The sequence below is a fragment of the Sinohyriopsis cumingii genome, chromosome 15, assembly GCF_028554795.1.
Source record: "Sinohyriopsis cumingii isolate HCF-2022 chromosome 15, ASM2855479v2, whole genome shotgun sequence".
NCBI classification, from domain to species: domain Eukaryota; kingdom Metazoa; phylum Mollusca; class Bivalvia; order Unionida; family Unionidae; genus Sinohyriopsis; species Sinohyriopsis cumingii.
In genome coordinates this window covers 74173903-74193337 of record NC_142975.1, presented here as the reverse complement: position 1 = coordinate 74193337, position 19435 = coordinate 74173903, and the positions used below count along the sequence as shown (strand labels likewise).

Below are 19435 nucleotides of genomic sequence, written 5' to 3'. Positions count from 1 at the left end.
TTCAGGTGAAATTGCATTCTAAAATACTTAAATGCAGTTAACTTCATTCTCTGCAGTTTTCTCTGACTTTAGATTTAAATTTCTCTATGATTTATGATATAACCAGTTTTTTTTTATCCATCCCAAAGATCTATATAAAGCAAAGATAACTATATTTTTACTTCTAATTATAGAAAGCAAATTTTCCTGTTAAATTTAAATCCTTCTGAAAGCACATCTCATTTTATATACACATTTTTAAATTCAAAAGATCAAGAAGAGAGTAAAACGCAACTATTGCCTGAAGCACAAATGCTAATTAAGCACTATGCATATACACTAATTACAGCACAAATGCTAATTAAGCACTATGCATATAAGCTAATTATAACACTAATATCAATTAAGCACAATGTGGGTATGTGAGAAAGCCTGCCAGTAGCTTCTCGTGGGTTGGTGGTTCTTCCCGGGTTCTTCCTCCACCATTAATACTGGCCGCCATGCATAGCCTATCATGTGCTGAAAAATGGCATTAAACCCCACAACAACAACCTATTAAGCACTATGCATATACACTAATTATAACACAAATACCAATTAAGCACTATTTGTTTTATACACGAATTACAGCATAATACTAAAATTCACAATTCACCAAATTTAAGCCAAAACCACTGAATAAATAGTGTCGATCAAATCTCAGTACACGCAAAATATATGTAGATAATCCCAAACTTGCAGAATTGAGTCCAGCTTTGCCAAAGAATTAAATCCGATATTAAATTTTCTGATATTATTCATTTAGCATGACAGCTAAAAATTTCACGTTTAAAGGTCCAATGATTAAATATATAATACATTGATCTTCATCAGTGACATCTTCCTTTTCCCCGTATGGTCCTTATGAGGTTTAACATTATTGGCAGTGCGAGTCCTGTTTTCTTTTTGTGTATTTTGTTTACTGTAAGTCTAACAGATGGGGTTTTCCATTTACAAGGCTGGCATTAAGGAGTGATTCAACCATCTATCACATTAGCTATCTTTGCACTTTGATAGATTTGTACACATCAAAGACTGACAATGACAGAGCCTGCAGACTGCACTGGTCAAGGGACAATTGGTCATATGCTTGTTTCACATATAGAATGCTGACATTATCCCCATATCTGGAATTTTAAGCTAGTGCTAATGCCATAAATGTCGGAATATACAGATGTTATGACTGGTTTAAATAGAGATAATACAGCAAGCCTTTAAAAACTGCTCAGCCTGATGTTGTTTGATGTTGAGCACTCGTAAGTGACTGATCTCAGCAGGTGTCTGATCTGTGCTTATACTGGTGGCAATATTATTTTAACTTTCATTCAAGCTACCAATGCTTGTTGTTGGCATTGTTTTGTTCTTTTGTATTCTTTACTTTGGGTATCCCTCGAATGCGGGAGGTCCTGGGTTTGATCCCTGGCCAACTCATACCAAAGACTTACAAAAATGGTACTAAAAGGTGCTTCGCTTGGCACTCAGCATTGAGGTTAGTGTTAGGACTGGTTGGCCTGGTGTCAGGATAATGTGACTGGGTGGGACATCATGCTACATGTCCGCGGCATGATGCCCCAGTGCTAGACATCACCATAAACTGCCACACTGCAGACATCGTAGCGCTATGACTGATATCACACACACACACACTTTGGGCATCTATTCAGGTTAATCCATAAAATTAAATAGCTATAAATTTGCAGTCTTTAACTAAGGCAAATCCATAAATTTAAGTATCCACAAAAATAATTTTGTTTAGAAAACCATGAAAATTTATACCCATGAAAAATGAAACCGCAGCCCATTTTTATGCAGTATTGTACTTTGAGTGAGCCCAGGAGATATTCTCCCAACCCAAACTGCTAGTGTCCTGAAAATCAAGAAATCCCAATGTCTTCATCATAACAAAGGGGCAGTTAAAAATACAAAACACCCTCATCAACTCAGCCAATCATCCCCATCAACTCAACCTGGGTGCATCACTGTTAATCGGCTTACAATTTCATCCATCTGTCAATATCATGATATTCTTCCCAGCATGTTGTTACCTCTTCAACATTAAAAAATGTACAGTTAATGGGAAATTTATGATTATATTCATTTGTCAAATCAATGGACAAAGTGTAAACATCTACAATAATTCAATGCCATGCTATTATTGTTCTGCCATGCTGAAAACCTCTCAACATATTAGGTCATTTCAACAGTATCCAATTAACATTCTTACCAGAAAATGGAACATTTTTGTTTTTAATGCAGCCTGATCTCTACTTGGAAGCATGGTACATTATCTCTTTGCAAAATTTGTTTATCATTTGTATGAAGCAGCCTTTGTTGCATTCAGAAATATAAATTATATTCAGCTACTTTCCTTACATTTGGTGTAATGTATTAGCAAAACGGTTTTCAGTATTCCACAATAGAAAGAAGTTCCCAATATTCCATAGAGAAATTTTATAGAAATCCTCCAGAAATGGATTAATGACAAATCACTCCTTTCCAGATCAAAGGAAATTCTGCAACTGTTGTTCGTTTCAATGCAATCTTTCCAGTAACCCTTTGTGCAAATGTAAGAATATAGTATGGCTATGTTTTAAAATTTTTTAGGAAAAACAATGGATAGTTAACAGAATTATATTTGTATCAATTACTGGAAGAAAAAAAAACATTTCTTGGTGTACCTTCGTAAACTTGAATAAAAGCATTATCTAACTAAAATACTAGCCATCTCATAAATTCAGGTTGCCGATAACTTTTAGACAGCTTTCTTTCCTTCTGTCAGCAAAACAACAATTTTTATCAAATGTCAACATAAAAATTAAAATAAACCATAAATAATAAGGATGTTTTGGAAAAACTAGGGAAAATTAGGAAGTATGATATATTTATTGGATTTTGGATCATGACTTCTGAGTTACCATCTAGGATGGGTATAAAATGGTATTTAAAATTATGCAATATATAATAAAAGGTGTGGGGTTTTGGAATGACTAGCAGTGAATGTTGTTACTTTGGATACAACATACCAAGGGAGATGTAAGTGTTTCTTCACTGGGTTATGTGTATAAAGTTAACATGAAAATGCCAGGATAACTTACGATAATCTAGAATCCATGACTGCTTTAATCTTCTTTTATTTTAAGCAAACTGCATGTACAGGAAATTTGATTCCCTAAGTTTGAATTTGTAGTCCATTCGTGCAGAAAGTCTACTCTCATAATAAAACTTTTCAAACAAAATCTGTACATTATACAGGTAGCATACGAGGTCATTACAACCTTTACATTACACAGGTAGCATACGAGGTCATTACAATCTTTACATTACACAGGTATCCAATGAAGTCATTGGAAATTTGAATCTAAGGCCAGAAAATGTTCATTTAGGGCAGAGTATGTTCCAGAGTAAATTTGTATTAAGAACCTAATTCCAATTTTTTGTGGTAAATTCATGTGCAGGACTAAGCAATGGATATTTTTTTAATAAACATAAAGACACATCACTGTATATTTTCTTTCAGCATCATAAAGGTACAGATTATGAGTACTTTGCATATCTGAAGGATTCAGAAATTCTAAGATAGACGTTTATTTTTAAATAATGTAATGGTTGATAAAATCTTTAAAAAAAGGAAGAAAAAAAAACTGAAATAAAAACACATACATACATACACATACACGTAAATAAATAAATAAATACATACATACATACATACATACATATAAGTAGGAAGAATTATGAAAAGCTGGAAAAATATGGGGTGCTGGAAAGAATATGTCACAAATTTCTTACTCAATTCCAACAAAGTTCCACCAGCAGACACATTTGCATTGCCTGCAGAGAAATGCTCTTAACAATACACGAATATTAGCTGCAAAACTGAACAAACAAGGAATATCTCTTTTAAAAAGTCCCCACCCCTTTCCTCATTTACACACAGCTACATCTACATGACAGTTTTCAAACCAATCAGCACAAGAAAATGTTGAATGATTGGTAAGCGACCCTTAATACTAGAAAATGTCCATATAAAAATCTATATTTGAACTCATTCAGAGTATTTGGAATACTGATGCCTTGGCGAATTGAAATAATACTAATTGCCATCAGATTATATGGAAGAACATAATTCCAGGGTATTGCTATTTATTGTATCTTTTCGGTATCATAAATATACAGCCCCAAATAATCTTTTTTCTTCATCAAAATGTTCTCTTTTTACATATCACATCAAATTTTAAACATTATTCGAGAAATTAACAAAGTGATTTCCTTTTACAAGCATTTTCTACTATTCTTCAAGTATTGTCACCAGTGGAACAATTTCCAAGGGAGACCGCTACTATAGATCTAATCATTTATCTTAATTGAATTGCTTCCCCTAAAATATCGAACTGTATTTAAAGTAATGTTTCAGTACAACCAGGAGGTCTGTTACTACTATTTGTAATAGAAACTATATTTGTAAAAAAAAAAAAAAATGGGATAGTATGCCATACGCATTGAAGGACTGAAACTCCTCCATGCCATAAAGTGCACAATTTTATCTAACAAAGGCCTACCTTTTTGCTGAGCCTGCATTTTTTTTTAGCTAAGTAAAATACTTTAAAACTGAAGTTAAATAAAGTTAAGAACAGACGGACATGCACATGGATTCCAATGTGATTGCTGTGTAAAACTTCTCCCAAGACAGGCTCAACTAAAATGGAGGAACAGTGCTAAAATGCACAGTATCAAACTCTAACAATTTAAAAAAATTAACAAAAAAACAGTTGCTGAACTATGGTGGGTGCATTGTGTAAATAGACAAAACAACAACTCAACAGACAGAATTAGTAATTTTACACAGTACTCTGTAGAAGCAAAGCCTAAGTAAGAGAATGTTTGAGATAAATCAATTATAGTAAAGGCTGATGAAATAGTGTTTTTGATAAAGCATGAAATTTAATGCCCAACAAAAGAATATATTTGCTGTATAATGACTCTCAAATACTGTTAATTCAGAAATATTTATGGTCATCTTAACATTGTTTTTGTAAAATGGTTAATGAATATCCCTGAATTTAAATCCAGCGAAACACTGGAACTGCTTACTGCGAGACGAGGTACAAAATAAGACCTCAGTTATTCTTATTCCCACAGAATCATCCATGTACTCCCTAACCATGAAATTTTAACACGATGATCTGTGTTTCTACAGTATTCAATAGGCCAAATACATAGTATTAAACCATGAATGGAATTTCACAATGTGAAAACCACGTTGTGTAATGGATGACATATCCAAAGACATTAAATGTCTTCACATTTTCTGTATCCCAACAACTCAAGATAACGTTTTCAGAAGTATACAACTTTTTAATGTAATGAATTCTTTAAAACATTACACCACTAATGATATTTAATGGCTTGTAAATGCAGGGCAAGGTTTGGGATTGAATTCAATTTTTTTTTTTTAAATTGTCTTTTTTTTTGCCACAATTTAGTCCACTGAAAACCTTCTGAACAGAGGTTTCTCTCAAATGTCTTGTTAATTTTACACCATTTTATTGCAACTATGGGTAAAGTTTTCTTTCAAAAATAAGGCTAAGTAATATCATTGTCCTTTTTGCGTACAAGTGCTCGAGATTAAAAAAAAAAATTTGGTCTAAGTATCTTGTGCAATTTTTGTTGTTTTAGGGTTTAACGCCATTTTTCAGCACATGATAGGCTATACATGGCAGCCAGTATTAATGGTGGAGGAAGAACCCGGGAAAAGCACGGAAAGAACCACCGACCCACGAGAAGCTACTGGCAAGCTTTCTCACATACCCACATTGGCTGATTCCGAGACTCGAACCCACGCAGACAGAGGTGAGATAGCAGTGATCTGTAACGGAGAGCGCTTTAGACCACTCGGGGCCCCACATTTTTTGCATTTGTATTTTTGAATCGTTTAAGTGTCTGAACAGTATTGCAACAATTTCTACAGAATCTATTGCAAAGTAATCTTATTTTTCAAACGAATCTGATCCAAAATTACAAAATTATCACAATAAAACAAAAGATCTAAATACTGTTTTAAGTGATGACAAGTAAATAAGATTGTATTAGGAAGGGGATGTTGATGTTGTTTTATTAAAATATCTCAGGTTTATATATTTTCATGCTTAATTTGTGCTGCATTGATTTTTTTTCTCTTAATATTTACGGACAAATTGAAATAAAAATACTTGCCTGGAAGAACACCTAAAATAAACTTTATGAAAACAAATTTTTTTGACTTGTTCTATGTGTCAATGAGAGAATTATTGGGATATACATCAAGTGGGTATTATGATTTATATCAGCAAGAGTGGCTTTCAGCTGTAAATTATTTACTGATGACAAGTCTGAATGAAAATACAATCTATGTAAGCCAACTCTGCATAATAAATCATAACCTAATACTGAGTTGGTTAATCATACTGCAACTACTGGGTTGTCACCTTGCAATCTGTACTTAATAGAGGTAATTTAGACACCCAAGTGCATGGCTCTAATTATTAAATGCAATGAGTGCTAAATGAATCGGGTTAAAACCAAACTATTCTAAACCTTGATAAATATGGAAATCAGAGGCACATCACAGGGGAAAATGTCTCGAAAGTAGATGAGTTCAGCAGAAAATCTTTAGAGCAAACAATAAAAATATTCACCATTTGTTTTGGTTGCCAAATTTATTAATTTTTTGGGGCAAACTGCACGACTAAGATCGGCAGACTGATCCCATAAATGGTACATGGTATTCACAATGATGACAAATTATGATGATCAACATAAGTGACAATTAAAGATAATGTCTGTAGCTAAATGTCTGGAACCAAGTCATTCCCACTCTGTTGTTCCTGGAGGTTTAGCTGTCAAATCATACATCACTCGTGAGATTCCTGGAACTGTCAGCACCTTATCAACCATTTCTTTCAACACCTGAAATCACACAGAAAAATTATACAATACACATCACACTGTGTTTGCTATGCATATAATACACAATGGTGGAGACAGTGTAATGTTTACGTCAGGGCTTATATAAATGAAGTTTGTTTTAGACAATACAGTAATTTATCAGAAAGACTCGTGCATTCTATTCCAGAACTGAAAATTTAGGGGGGAAATTTCTTCCTCCATCTGGAAAGAAGAGGCCCATATGGGGCTGATATTGCTCACATGGTTTTAATTTAACTCAACAATTGCTGATTTCACTAAGTAGCTTATCAAGTATTATGTATTATTAATATAGAACACAATCAAAGCTATCTCACAAACTTTGTCATGCGATTTCACCTATTTTACTTTATCTGGATAAAATATTTGATCAAAAGGAAAAGACAATAATAGGAATAATCTCAGGCTCACAATCAAAATCCAAAATCCTGATGAAATAAACCTATTCCTCAAGTTGTATAGAAATAGGATGAGAAATGTAGTCTCCAGATCTGTAGAGCTCAGCAAGTTGGATGCAAGATATCTTACCAATACTTCTTTTTATTATCAAAGCTTTGTTTGACAATGATAACACAAGTTTATTTGCCAAGGTGGAGCAAAATCTGATTGGAATTTAATATCCTGAGTGGTAGCAAGCTGGCCCAAAAAGAGATACAAGATTTTTGCATTAATATGCACAACTCTTGCTTATAACAAAAGGAGTAATTTAATATCTCATTTTTTGGAGAGAAAATACGAGATGATGATTATGGTAAAAGTCACTGTACTATTTAAGCATGAAAATAATGAAGTATTTTCAGATACATTTATAGAGTTTTAACTCTCTATATTTATGAAAATGGTCACAATTATACCATGAGCAGAAAAATATTCACTCTTTTTAACTCTCCTCAGGGGCCATGGGTATCTGAGCGGTATAATGCCTACATGCCAACCCCTGACGAGGAAAAAGTGTAATCCAAGTGGACAAAAAGAGGAATCCAAGCAGAAAGCAAATTTTTAGTAAATTGTGTTTCTCCGAGAATACTTACCCGATCACATTAACGTTTGGGATATAAGCCTGCTACCTCTCGAATCCAGCCCTACTAAAAGACGAAAATTCGTCTTTTCTGTCTATATCATACAGACCAAAGGGCAATTACTCTTGCCCCTTACCTCCCCTTGCCAATGCCAGGTGTCACTAGTTTTTAAGCTGAGCGATATATATTATACGAGGATGCTCGCATAGCGGGGTGGTTGGGAGGGTTTTTAAGTAATGTGATTGGGTAAGTATTCTTGGAGAAACACAATTTACTAAAAATTTGCTTTCTCCTTCAAATACGTTCCCCGATCACATTAACGTTAGGAGAATAAGTAATAGGAGGAGGGAATGCTGAGCATCCTACCTCCACCCGGGGTACCTTCTAGGGAATGATGGCTGGATTCCCCATTTGAACGATAACCCGTTCTCCTAATTTCATCAGCAACACAGCCTAGGGTCCCGTGATATGTGACTCCTATATACGGTTAAGAAGATAGTTATTGAAATCTTCTTACCTACGAAATTTCACTGGCGAATCCAGCAAAGCTGATAGGCTGTGCTGATTGTTTTAAATGGGTCTGGTGGTCATCTGGGCTGCCGACACCGGACCTACCAGATTCAAGGTTTGCCTCTGCGAAGCCAAATCTCTGAGATAAAAACTGGAGAAGGTTGACTCTGCATGCCAGCCAACAGCTTCTATTATATCTCGGATCGAAACATTGCGTTCGAATGCCAGGCTTGCCGAGATTGCTCTAATCTCATGAGCCGTAATCTTCATGAGGCGACTCTGATCTTGTGAGACCTCAGAGTACGCTAAGCGTATAACCCACTTCAGCCATGAAGCAAGGGCTTGAGGGGTGAAATCCCGTTTACCAGCTTTGACCGGAAGAAAGAAGCACTTATGTGTGTCCCGACACGCCTCTGTGCATTTTAAATAGTGCTTGAGTGCACAAACAGGATCTTGCATGGCTGCTGCTCTTTTACTTATCTATGGAAGAGAGCGAGCAAATGATGATTCTTTGATTGCCAATGCATGGTAACCTATTTTTGGCTACAAAGCCTGGTTGCATCAGGAGGATCACCGAACCATCTGATCTGAACTGAAGAAAGTTCGGGTCACTGGAAAGGGCACGTAACTCGCTCACCCTGCATGCTAAAGCTAAGGCTATCAAGAAACATGTTTTGTATGATAGTAGCTTTAATGAAGTGTGGGCTAAAGGTTCAAATTTGTCTAAATTGAGCCATGTTAAAACCCAGGACAGATTCCATTTTGGAAACAGGGTGAGCGATTTTGGTCGATAGAAATCAAAATTGGCTAAAAGATCTGATAGATCTTTGTTATGCCCAATATCACATCTACCATGATGGCGGAATGTGTCTGATATCATGGAGCGGTAGCCTTTGATAGTAATTGGGGCCAACTGTTTCTCCTCGAAAAGCCCAAGAAAAAAAGTCGGCCAGTTGAGGGATTGAGACACTCAAAGGGACAATGTTTTTGATATGGCACCAGTCCCTGAAAACACGCCACTTTCCCTTATAAGCCTTCAGAGTGGAGGGCCTTCTTGCTCTTGAGATTCTCTCCACAATCGAAGGTTTAAATTGTTTGTCTCGCAAGACTGCCCGGACAAGAGCCAAGCGTGAAGAAGAAGACGGTCTGGGCAGGGGTAGAACACCTGTGACCGCAGTTGCTTGAGAAGATCTGGGCTGGTTGGAATCTTCCTGGGTAGATCTATCGCTAGATCGAGTAGATCGGTGTCCCAGGACTTGTTCCATCTGAGAGGGGCAATCAGAATCATCCAACAGTTCTGACCCCTTAACCTCTGGATTATTTTCGGTACCAAAACTGTGGGAGGGTAGGCGAATGCCCACAACCCTCCCAGCTGATTGACAGAGCATCCAAGGCCCAAGCCTCTGGGTCTGGAACCGGAGAGACGAAGGTGGGCAACTTGCGATTCCACCTTGTCGCAAAAAGATCAATCTGACGCCCCCAAAGTGTGCAAATCCGAAGAAAGACTGATTGATGGAGTGACCATTCCGTGTGAATGACTTGACCTTTCCTTGATGGAGTGTCGGCCAATACACTGAGTCTGCCGGGAATGTGTCTGATTTGTACGTTGATGTGGAGGTTGTCACACCAACGTAGAAACTGCCAGATCAGAATGCACAGGTCTGGTGATTTGGTGCCCCCTTGTTTGAGGAGGTAAGTCACCACCACAGAGTTGTCTGACATAATGAGGACAGTTTTTCCTGAGAGTTGATCCTTCCAGAAATGAAAGGCATTGATGACAGCCCTCATTTCTAAAAGGTTGATGTGGAGAGGCCTCTCCCCTGGCTCCCACGTGCCGCTGACTGCAGCGATGTCCGGCAACAGGTGGGCACCCCAACTGTAGGTACTGGCGTCGGTACATACCGTTATCTCCGCTTGTGGCATCTCCAGAGGAATCCCTGTAGACAGCCAACCAGGGTTGTGCCACTGATGCAGGAACGATCGTATCTCGGGCGTGATCATTACTGAGTGATTGAGGGGACTTGAAAAGGGGCGCCATTGTGCCAGTAACGTCATTTGTAAGGTACGCATAAAAAGACGGCCAAGTGGGATCAAGCCTGCCGCCGCATTGAATAATCCGAGGAGTTGCAAGAATTCTCTCGCTGAAATCCACGTCCTGTTGGAAACGGACTCGATGAGTTCGACGATCCGGATTACGCGAGCGTGAGGAAGCTGTACCAGATTCAGATTGGTGAGAAACTCCATACCCAGATGGACAAAATGCTGGGATGGACGGAGATCGGACTTTTTCCAGTTCACAAGAAAGCCTAGATGATCTAAAAGTGCTAAAAGATCGTTTCTGCCTTTGAGCAGAATAGAACTTACCATATGTTTCTGGAGGATGTCGTCCAACAGGGTGACGACGCAATCTATAACCTTGCTAAAAGTCCAAGGGCTGATGTTGAGGCCAAAGGGTAGGACCTGGAACTGATAAACCGTGTCGCGGTAAGTGAATCGGAGAAATTTCCGTGACGTGGGGTGGATAGGGACGTGAAAATATGTGTTGGTCATATCTAGACTGACGGCATACTCATCCCGCCGGATGGAAAAACGGATTGATCTCGCCGTTTCCATCTTGAATTTCGGTGGTAAAATGTATTGGTTGAGGCGACTCAGGTCGATGATTGGCCTCAACTTGCCGTTTGCCTTCTGGATAAGAAACAGCCAGAATAAAACCCCGGTGATTGTGGTTTTTTCACAATCTCCACCGCCCGTTTTTCTATGAGCGACCGTATCTCCTGTTGTAGAAAGGTATCCTTCTCCCGATTGGACGGTACGTCCGTGAAGAGGGGAGAGGAGGACAGGGGAGGGGGTTGGATAAATGAAATCCGAAGTCCCTCCGAAATGACCTGGATCACCCAATCGTTCTGAGGAAAAAAGGTGGTCTAGTAGTCCTGAAATTGCAGGAGGCGGCCGCCCACAGGTAGGCTGTCCACGGGTGGTGGAGAGGGTATGTCAATTTTTAGAGTTAGGAGGCTTTAAGACAGAGAAACTTTGTTTCTTACCGCCTCTGTATGGTTGCCTCCTAGCTTGATTAGACTGTTGTTTCCTGGCACTGGGTTGGGATCTATACTGCACATTTGATTGTAAGGATCCCTTGTCCCTGGTCCGCCAATCATCCCTCCGCTGTGGCAGGGGCTGATTTTTTCTAAAAGCCTGCGAGGGTTGGGTGGCGAGTTGGTGGGGCAGTTCCTGAGCTGCCTGCTTCCGAACTTCTTCAATTTTTCCTCAAAAGAGTAAAGGTGAGCCAAACGGAGTCATCCGTAAAGCCAGAGTATAATGGGGCTTGAGCGACGTGGACTGCAGACATGCATCACGTCGAATCAGGTCTAAGTTGGCAGAAGCAGTCAACGCATTAGCCATGGAATGGTGAGCTGCCCTGTTAATAACTTTAGCATTCCGGGCCGTCGCTTCCCAAGCATGGTCATTGTCGGATTTTTCTGCGAGTCGGAAAATGGCTAATGAAGTCAAGTCTAACATTGAAGACATAGCAACTACATTCCGGACTAGCTTTGACGTGGCATGGAACACATTTTTGTCCACTTTGTAAAACAGTGGAGCGGACATGTGAACTGCTGCCATATTTTTGTCCAGGGCTGGAAGATCTGTACTGAAGGTGTCTGAATGAGTTTTGTACCAGCGACATCAGAACGTTGCTGGTACTTGGCTTTTTGAAAAGAACGCCTTAGCATTCCCCGGATCACCTATTCGTCCTGATAGACGATCACTGATCTCCTTAACTTTTGCCGACTGGGGAAGGAGCCGGAAGGACAGCGTCTCTTCCTCCCCGTCAAGATCTACAGATGCCTTAACTTTGTAGTCTTGAGTGGCGGTAGGAGGTGGAGGGCATTCTGAAGTTGCCAACATCCTATAAATTTCTTCCAATGCCCCCTTGAAGCCAAACTCAGTCCGTTCCATGGTTGGATCTGTGTACGGCTGATTCGCAGGAGTTTCGTCACCCTCACTGTGTGCCGAGTCGTGTTCTGTAATAGCCTGCATTTCTGGATAGAGCATACCAGGTGGCATAGATGACGCGATTCCGTCATCCTTAACACTGTCACTAACTCTCCCTTGTGGATAAGCTGTGAACATATGGACGGCCGGCCCTGCCGGCTGGTTTGTCTGGCTTGTGGTCGGTCTGAATGTTGGCGACGGTCCTGCTATCACCGGTACCGGCTGCTCCAATGGTCTGGCTGGATGGATAGATTTCTCACTAAAATCTCCGCCATAGTATTGGTATGTTGCCAGTGGTACAGCTTGACGGACGGATTTATCACTAAAATCCCCGTAAGTCATGTTTGGTCGGACCATTTTAGAAAAAGGGTCCCCCATGCTGGGACAGCTGGATGGCCGGTGACGTAGAGGTTGTATAAAGAAATGGATCCGGTAAAAAACCCATGCGTCCTGATTTGTAGGCCCGAAGGCCATGTTCGGACATGCGGGGGGACTTATGCCCACTGGGCAGCCTAAAATTGGGGGAACATTCCCCCAAAGAGTCAGAAAACGCTGTGGAAGCGAGCGAGGGAAACAATGCATCTGTTCAAAGTTGGACTGTTGTATCCTGTCAACATTATTTTCCTCCATTGCCGCTGATGTTACTGTGGCTGACGGCTGCAAACGACGAACTTTAGGTGGAGGGGGGACCCCAACGTCCCCCACAAGGCTCGCAATGGAGGGTTATCTTCTGATATATACTGAGGACATCAATGCTATCTTTCTTTGACTTATTCCGTCTATCCCTCCCTTTTGCTGCCTTCTGGACTACATCAGCCCACGTTTGCTCTGTCCAAGTATTACACATGCTGCATGGTACAGATGATGTACACTTGGTACATACAATGCAAGAGTCATGGTTGTCTTCTTATGCTTTGAACTTTTTGCATTTCATGCATTTGGTTGACATTTCTACTGAAACAACACAAGAAAAGAAAACAAAGCACAAATTATCAATTCAACATGTTATTAATTCGCTAATACCACAACCGTTACTAACGGAGTAAGCGAAATTAGTCAGTGTCGCGTTAACTCTTAATTGACAACACAAGTTCCGCGATAGCGTGTGTAACATGGTCTTCAGTAAACGAAATCCGTAAGGGTGACAAAGTCACTCAATTTTGAAAAAAGTTGTTAAAATAATGTATACAACCTGTAGAAGAATGATTGTCCAACACAATAAATCCAAATTTAACTTCGGATGGTCCAATTTAACGCTAAGATGGCTTGGATTGTTTGGAGGTATAATGTACGTGTTATCAGTACAAGCGAAGCTTAAAAACTAATGACACCTGGCGGTGACAAGGGGAGGTAAGGGGCAAGAGTTATTGCCCTTTGGTCTATATGATATAGACAGAAAAGACGAATTTTCATCTTTTAGTAAGCTGGATTTGAGAGGTAGCAGGCTTATATCCCTAACGTTAATGTGATCGGGGAACGTATTTGAAGGAAAAAAAGAGGAATCCACATATAACATGCTAAAAATTCAATAAACAATGATTTATTTGCCCCTCTCGTCTTTTAACATCCTTTACTGCTTCAAGTTTTCATTTGTAACACTTTTAGCTTTAGAAAGCAACATATTTTCATATTGCATTTTAAAACACTTTGTACCAGCTGAGACCATGAATGTTTTGCACACCAGTAGAGCACAAAGTACTGGGTTTTTGAGCCTGGATCTGAATTCAATTTTATTTTTGTTAACAATACTGAACAATCTTATTTTTGTTAACAATACTGAACAATCTCTCACAGTCAGCATTAGAATGGTAAAGAACCAATATTCCTTTCATAACCTGACAAAGAAAAGGAAATTTATATCTTCAAGTGATTGTGTCTTTTAGCTGGGAAATAAGGTGCCATTGCACATCAACTCTATCTGCATTAAGTATACTGTCAGGTAGAATCCCAACTTTATACTTCAGGAATTTTCCTTCCAAATGATCCAAGGTAGACAAGGATGGTAATAGAAAGGGATATCTCTTGACAAAGAATCTAACACTTTTGAAGCTTTTTGACTGTCTCTCATTTACATCAGCAAATGAAGCATTTAAAAGCACTTTATTTCCATAGGGGAATTTCTGGAGCATGTAATCACAGGCTGTAGCATAATAATCTCTAACATTATCATAAAACACCTTCACGGCTAGAGTAGAATTGTGTTCCATGAATTCTCTTGCTTCTGCACCAATAGCAAGATCTTCATTATCTTTCTATCAAGAACTCGGTAAATAACACCTCTGCATTTATAACATTCATGTCCGCACTTTAGTTCTGCTGTAGATAAGAAGTTACCTTTGTATTGGAGTTCATAAGACGAGCTAATTCGATGTGTTTCTTTGTTTTCAAGTGTTTCTCCACATAAAATTTACCACCATGCCCAATATTAAAATCGTTTCCACACAGACTGCAATGAGCATGATGCTGCCCTAGAATACAGGGACTTGTATCGTTGCTTAAAACTGACCTGTCATACATGTACTATATAGTACATGTATGACAGGTCAATTTTAAGCAACGATATGAGCCCCTGTGCCCGAGAATGGAATGCTGTATTATGCCATTCATGTATTCATCTTTGAAGGATTTGGGTTTTTTTGTGTCTTTTTCTGATCCACCTATGAAATTTTTTGAATAAATATATGTGCTTTAACACAAACACCGACTAGAATACATCTTAAGACTTTTAGCGCCAAATAGTAAAATTATTTCCACATGGCCTGCAATAGACGTCACATGATGCTGCCCTCGTGTCCTCATCTTTGGAGGATTCTGTTATTTTATGTTTCGTTTATTTTTGGCCTTTTTCTAATCCATCTGTGAAATTATTTGAAAGGAGATATTTCTGCTCTCATACATGCATCGACTAAAATAAATTATACTTTTTAGCGCCAAATACCTATAGACTGGTTCTGTACTAAATATAAATTAGAAAAAAGAATCTGCGAGTAAAGATTAAAAATTAGAAAACCAGTCTATTCTCTCCTCGCTAAGCCAAACAGCTGCTATAAATAGAATACTAGGTCAAAAGTTTGAAAGTAGAACCAGCATGTTTCTAGGTAATAGGATAGTTGTTATAAACAGAACATAATACTGTTAGGAAAAGTGCACGGACAAGTGTACTCTTATATTGTAGTTACGTAGAAGCCGTCTTTTCTAAAATACGGTCTGTGGGATTAATGGGATGTTAATAAAAATGAGAAAACAAACAATTGATTTTTTTTGGAAGGTGGATATACTGAAAAAGCATAATCCATATACGTTTACGCGTAAGGTGTAATTTAGTGAAAAAAAGCGTAATGATTATGCCAAAAGCATAATGGTTGGCATGTATGTAAATTGCTCTCAATTTTTCAGATCAATGACAACTCACCTCTGCCTGCATGGGTTCAAGTCTTGGGCTCGGCCAACATGAGTATGTGACAAAGCTTCCCCAGTAGCTTTCCATCGGGTTTTCCCAGGTTATTCATCCAACAGATATACTGGCTGCCATGTATCACATACTGAAATGGCTTTAAACCAATAACAACAACAATAACTCACCTCAACGGGTAGATGTATTCCGGGTGTAGCTGCAATTCCTGTCATGAAATCATTTGTTATGAAAGTCCTAATCACAACTGATCTTTGGCATGAGGGCTGATGTGAGATCGGATCCCGATCGAAATGGAGCGGAACAATAATCACAGGCATCTGGCTGAGCTTTGACGTACAACCAGATTCATGTAATACTGAAGTGGCCAGGTAGTCTGCTTGTCGTAATGTGCTGAGGACACCATTTGTCAGAAATGTCGGAGTTACATCCTCTATAGGGTACTTGATGGCACCACCAAATATATAAACTACCCTGTGAAGAGAAAGCACTTTTAAAATTTGTACATTTGTGCAACATATAAATATAATCCCTATACAGCAAAACTTCAAACCCACAGCCATTGAATTTATGTTGAAGTCATTGAAGTAGATGACTTTGGAACAAAACCATTATAGCTGTAACGATCAAGGAATTAGCTGTTACAATCAAACCTGCTTCCAATTGTTCTTGTTTGAATTAGCACAAAGCCACATTATCATAATATATCTTAATTTGTATAGGGATTATTTTGCACTCTTTTTGCCTCTGTCTTTCTGACAATAAATTTACTTTCTACTGGGAGTCCCTCTTTACCTAAGAAATCAAACTGTTTACTCCAAAACTTGGTTGTGGCTGTGAACTATAATGCAGGGATGGGATCAAGTACTCTAAGGCATTCACCTTTACAGCTCAGCAACATCTCACTTCTGTCAGTGTGGGTTCAAGTTTCAGGCTCGACCAGTGTGTGTAAGTGAGAATGCTTGCCAGCAGCTTCTTGTGGATCAGTGGTTCTTCCCAGAAATTTCCTGGGTTCTTCCTCCATTGGATATACAGACCAGAATGAACAGCCTATCATGTGCTGAAAAATGGCATTAAGTCCACAACAACAACAACATAATGCCGAGACAGTTCCCAGGTTTAGATGACATGATACTATTTATAGAAGTCCAAAACAAATTCAGAACTATTGCAATGTATCAGTTAAAACAAATATCATTAAAGTTTGGTAGCTGCAGATGGTGAAGAACTTAAGTTAGACAGAAATAATTTTTCTTTTCTCAGTGACAGTAAACCTTGAGTTTTGTGCTTTTGATTACAAAAATGAAAATGTTTTTCATTATAGATACTGTAAGTCATCTACAAATTTTGGTACCTGTAGATGATGGACAACTCCAGTTATTGTGCATTATTAAAATTGGTGACCGACATACAAACAGCCCAACTGATAGATAACATCAAAACATAATACAATCTGCCATATAGTGGGTGTATAAAAATTATTCTCTTCAAATGAAGCGCTTTACTGCTTTGGATGAGCTTTTCTCTTCATCTTTAAGCTCCCAATAGTCATAAATGTGTTGTTATATGATACAATGGCAGGATTTTAAAAAAAAATACAGATTCTGTAAATTATGTGTCTTTGAATGATAGAGTAATGTACCCCTAGTGAATATGATTTGCAGAACTTGGATACAAGCACAGAATCTTAACACTGATATTGATCTAATGTACCCCTAGTGAATGTGACTTGCAAAACCCGGATACAAGTACAGAATCTTAACACTGATATTGATGTAATGTACCCCTAGTGAATATGACTTGCAAAACCCGGATACAAGCACAGAATCTTAACACTGATATTGATGTAATGTACCCCTAGTGAACGTGACTTGCAGAACCCAGATACAAGCACAGAATCTTAATACTGATATTGATGTAATGTACCCCTAGTGAATATGACTTGCAGAACCCGGATACAAGTACAGAATCTTAACACTGATATTGATGTAATGTACCCCTAGTTAATGTGACTTGCAAAACCCAGATACAAGCACAGAATTTTAACACCGATATTGATGTAATGTACCCCTAGTGAATGTGACTTGTAAAACCCAGATACAAGCACAGAGTCTTAACACTGATATTGATGACACTGCCATGGCCACAGCTTTGAAAGTAATAACTATGTCCGTAGTTTGTATTGCAATGGAAAGTTAAACAAAAATTTTTTAAAAGAAATTCTTTCCCCATAGGTGACTTTGTTTATCAGTCAATAATTAGGTACAAAAAGGTAGAAGAAAAACATGTAACTGTCCTGCTACATTAAAAGGACATAATCTGGTAACCACTGGAGTCATATGCCTTTTGATCAACCCATTTTAATCCCATTTTAAATATTTATTAATTAGTTTTGGAAAATATGTCAATAACAAAAAATCTGAATTCAAAAAGTGATAGGTTTATTTGTTTTAGATGTTTTATATTTCCTCAATAAATTCAATGAATGTCTGGAAAACTCTGATAGTATTTCAACAAATTTAAAAACATCTTAAGGATAAAACCAACGTTTTGAAATTCAAGAAGTTTTAAAGTCAACCCCTCAAAATCAAGGATATTTTCAATATTGTACAACTCGTGTTTGCGTCTTCATCGGCAACAAAATTTAATCAAAGGCAGTTAAACAATTAATTACTGATTTTAAAAAGTGATATTCTTTATTTGGTTTAAATATTTTGTAATGCCTCAATAAATTCAATGAGTTTCGACAATTTAAGTAGTTTTTCAGCAAATTTCAGGACATTTCCAGGATAAAACCAACCTGTGGAAATTCAATGAGTTTTAAAGTCAAACTCAAAACTAAAATTTGTTCAAGATTATATGTGTCTTAGTCTGCAACAAAAGCACAGAGTATGGTTAACATATTAACCCCTGGTGATGAGTTTACGTGGCAGGAGGTAGTAGCCTACTGCCGAGCTATGTAGCATCAAAGTCATGTATGATACTCTAAAGTGGGCAGTATTATAGAAAGGTAGACTGATGTAGCTCTACAATGATACCAAATAATCTGAAGTTCTAGTTGCACTACAAAATACAGAGGGAAAAACCTCAGTTTTGGACCCAATTTTTTTTCCACCCAAAATTCGCCCATGGTTGGAATCCGATTTTTTGTCTGAATTTTTGACTTTTTGGTCTCAGATCTAAGGCAGACCGGTATGAACTGCAAACAGATAGATGAACCTTTGCAAAAAGTAGGATGAGATGGGCATTTGGAATAAAGAGTGGTCTCGATACGAAAATAATGGGTCCATTAAGCAAAAAAATTGAAAACAATTAATAAAACAAAACAAAAATAAATAAAAAAAATTAATAATTTTTTTAAAAAAATCCAACTTTTACCCTTCTGTTCATGCCCGAGCCAAACAGCCAATGAAAAACAATGTTTCTAACACAACTAGGCATTATGTTACTGGAAAATCACCTGGAAGTTGATTTATTAGGATTTTTTCAAAAATAGCTTTCAAAATGTGTTTCCTACTTG

At 38.0% G+C, this 19435-nt stretch overlaps 1 protein-coding gene across 1 annotated transcript in view; it reads right to left on the bottom strand.

Annotated features, from left to right (window-relative positions):
• Window positions 1-6694: 6694 nt before the first annotated feature.
• LOC149782077 (GMP synthase [glutamine-hydrolyzing]-like) overlaps window positions 6695-19435 on the bottom strand; it is a 50174-nt gene continuing 37433 nt past the window's right edge. The window contains exons 16-17 of the mRNA XM_089933510.1: window positions 16086-16389; window positions 6695-6963 (exon numbers count right to left, since the gene is read on the bottom strand). Coding sequence (XP_089789636.1) covers window positions 6862-6963; window positions 16086-16389 — 406 coding nt within the window. The 3' untranslated portion in view covers window positions 6695-6861. The remainder of the gene's footprint in view (window positions 6964-16085; window positions 16390-19435) is intronic.